Source organism: Hevea brasiliensis, chromosome 4 (assembly GCF_030052815.1).
Source record: "Hevea brasiliensis isolate MT/VB/25A 57/8 chromosome 4, ASM3005281v1, whole genome shotgun sequence".
In the NCBI taxonomy this organism is placed as follows: domain Eukaryota; kingdom Viridiplantae; phylum Streptophyta; class Magnoliopsida; order Malpighiales; family Euphorbiaceae; genus Hevea; species Hevea brasiliensis.
In genome coordinates this window covers 116,427,153-116,430,744 of record NC_079496.1, presented here as the reverse complement: position 1 = coordinate 116,430,744, position 3,592 = coordinate 116,427,153, and the positions used below count along the sequence as shown (strand labels likewise).

The 3,592-nt window shown below is 39.6% G+C and overlaps 1 protein-coding gene across 1 annotated transcript; it reads left to right on the top strand.

Annotated features, from left to right (window-relative positions):
* Positions 1-211: 211 nt before the first annotated feature.
* On the top strand, positions 212-3,148 carry LOC110652739 (receptor-like protein kinase FERONIA). Its single transcript, XM_021808360.2, has one exon. It carries the CDS (start codon positions 312-314, stop codon positions 3,006-3,008), a length of 2,697 nt encoding a protein of 898 aa, XP_021664052.2. The 5' UTR covers positions 212-311; the 3' UTR covers positions 3,009-3,148.
* Positions 3,149-3,592: the final 444 nt, after the last annotated feature.

Here is a 3,592-nt window from a genome sequence, read left to right as displayed (position 1 = left end):
GTAAATAATATTAGATAGGAAAATAATTATGGAAGCAAATTTGGAAGTAAATATATGTATTTTAAAGTAGGGCAAAAGTAAATTATTATATTAAAAATTTTAATATTGACATTTTTTTATTATGTTATTAAACTGATATCATACCATTTAGGATTTATAGGGCTAATATGTCGTGATATTCTCTTACGCTTTTCGCTTGTCATCAGAGGATAAAATACGGATTGATACTCGTGCAATCCCACTCACTTCATGCCCTCGACTATCTCCTTCCCTCCCTCGCTCCTTCCGGCTGATCATCTCTCCCTCAGAATATGAGAAACCCCAACAACAAATATTTTTGTCTCCAGAACTCTTCAATTTTCGCTCTTCTATTTCTTTCCTTATTGTTTCACCAGACTCTCCTCATCTCTGGAAACTCACCATCTCTTCTTATCGACAACATAACTCTTGATTGTGGCTCGGCCAGCGAGGGACATGCACGAGATGGCCGAATCTGGACTGCAGATGCCAATTCGACATTCTTGCTTCTAGATCCAACCAACGCCTCAAAAATATCCTCAGCTGTTAAATCTCCTATGAATGTTGATGCTGTACCATATATAACTGCACGTCTTTCGCGCTCCGAATTCACTTATGTATTTCCCATGACCTTCGGGACGAAATTCATTCGCCTCTACTTTTATCCATCTTCCTACCCTGATTTCAGCAGCTCAATCCCTTTTTTTTCTGTCAAAGCCAATCGCTACACCCTTCTTAGTAACTTCAGCTCTGCCCCTAATGCTCAGGATGCTGGCTTAGATGGGTTTGTTAAAGAGTTCTGCTTAAATGTTGAAGATGGTGAAACGTTGAACATAACATTTGCTCCGACTCCTGGCGTGACTGATGCTTATGCTTTCGTCAACGGGATTGAAATCGTATCCATGCCAAACAAACTTTATTACACAGACGACGGGTTCAAATTTGTTGGCAGCGGGAACAACGAAAGCAGCCTCAAAAGCAATACTGCTTTGGAGCTGATGTACAGAATAAATGTGGGGGGCGGATACATCTCATCCCTAAAAGACACTGCAGGAATGTTTCGAAGCTGGAATAGTGATGATGATTATTTAACTATTGCAAATCCAAGCACGCTGCCTTATAACAACACCATTCAACTTACATACCGAAACAACATGACTCATTTCGCTGCACCCGATGAAGTATATCAATCTGCGAGGTCGATGGGGATGGACAAGAAGATAAATAAAAACTACAATCTCACTTGGGACTTTCAGGTCGATTATAAGTTCACATATCTTGTTAGGCTTCACTTTTGTGAAATTCAACCGCCAATAACTAAAACGGGAGACAGAATTTTTTATATATACATAGCTACTCAAATTGCGGAGTCTACAGCTGATGTAATTGAATGGAGTGGTGGAAACGGCTTTCCTGTCTTCAAAGATTATGCGGTGAAGATTGAACCAAAGGGAAACGAAAGGGTACAAAATATCTCTATCGCACTGCATCCCAGGCCTGAAATAAGTGTTTACTCTGATGCCATTCTGAACGGGCTTGAAATCTTCAAATTGAGTAATGCAGATAATCTTGCGGCACCAAATCCTGACATACCTCCAATTAATCCACCAACTGCAGCAACTCCCAGTCCCAAATCAACAAAATCGAACAATAATTGGGCAACAATAGGTGCCATTGTTGGTGGTGCTGTATCGGGCTTTTTGGTACTGTCTTTCCTGTTGTTCGTGATTTTCCGGCGAAGACTAAAAGTCAAGGAGTCGGGTTCTAGTGATGCAGCTTCATGGTGGGGTCCATTTTCGGTATCTTCGACCAAGTCCGCAAAGACCCAGGCCTCAACTCTACCTTCTGATCTTTGTCGCCGCTTTTCACTGGCCGAGATTAAAGAGGCCACCAACAACTTTGACAGTGTATTCATTATCGGGGGCGGAGGATTTGGTAATGTGTACAAAGGGCTGATTAATGATGGGGCCACCACCGTTGCGATCAAAAGATTGAATGAAGGGTCGCAACAAGGGGCAAACGAGTTCAAGACGGAAATTGAGATGCTATCCCAACTTCGATATCTTCATTTAGTGTCGCTAATTGGTTATTGCTACGAAGAAAATGAGATGGTCCTAGTTTATGATTACATGGCTCGGGGAACCCTTCGCGATCACCTCTACAAGACCGACAATCCTCCAATTTCATGGAATCAACGGCTAGAGATTTGCATTGGTGCAGCACGAGGGTTGCAGTACCTTCATTCAGGCGCCAAGAACACCATAATTCACCGTGATGTGAAGACAACAAATATCTTGTTGGATGAGAAATGGGTTGCCAAGGTTTCAGATTTTGGATTGTCCAAAATAGGTCCTACTAGCATGTCAAAGCCGCACATCAGCACAGTGGTGAAAGGCAGTTTCGGCTACTTGGATCCTGAATATTACCGACTTCAGAGATTGACAGAAAAATCTGATGTCTACTCATTTGGGGTTGTACTGTGTGAAGTGTTATCTGCAAGACCCCCAGTGAATCGATCAGCTATTAACAAACCTGCAAGCTTAGCAGAGTGGGCTAGACAATGCTACCGCAATGGGACATTTGATGACATAATTGATCCATATCTACAAGGAATGATTGCACCCGATTGCCTGAGAAAATTCGCTGAGGTTGCAATCGGTTGCTTGCTCGACAATGGAGTGGAAAGACCATCAATGAGCGATGTGGTTTGGGGTCTTGAGTTTGCATTACAACTACAGGAAACTGCTATCAAGCAGTGCGAACTTCCCATCAAAATTGACAATGATATGGAGAGCCCCCTAAAGGGTACCTCAGTTATTGATAGCAGCGATGATATGTTCAGTAGTGGCAGTGGGCTTATGATAGGTTCCCGGCTTAGTGGAATGACATTTACAAGCAGCAACGATGAGCAAAGTTTTCTCAGCAACAATTCTGAGAATGTAAAGTCTGGTGCTATATTTTCTGAGATCACCAACCCAACAGGGCGATAAGAAACGTTCTATTTTGGTTGCTATAAGTTAGTGTAATATGTAGAGCCTTGAGATAAGCTTTTCCATGTTTGTAGCTAATGATGTGTCTGCTGTAAGAGTTTGCTTGTTCTTAAATTTCATTTTGATAATTTTCTTCTGTATTACTGTCTTCCTCTATATTACATTTTTTTAAATTGCCTGATGTGCCATTAAGGGAGCATTCTTCGATATAATTTGATTCTTCTTATGCATAACTAGAAGGGAGAGGGTGTTTCCTTCAAATTAAGAACCTCCACTTTCAGAAATACTTTCCGATGATGGTCCTAGAAAGAAATTTTACTTTTTCATGGGTGAGACATTTATTCATTGTAAAGTTAATAAAAAATAAAATTTATCTTATAAATATTAGAGTTAATTATAAAATTTTAAATTTAATTGTTAATTAGTTTCTAATAAAAAATGTTTTAATAACACCGAAAAAAATTAAATGTTTGCCTCTTTTTTACAATCTGATTCAAAATTTTTAATTTTGACAAATGAAATTTGATTTTGGAAATTAATTATAATTTTATTTAATTATTGAAATCAATTTGAGAGAATGTAGC

Excerpts from the sequence above, each read along its gene's own strand:
- LOC110652739 (XM_021808360.2), top strand. The coding sequence starts at position 312 with ATGAGAAACCCCAACAACAAATATTTTTGTCTCCAGAACTCTTCAATT.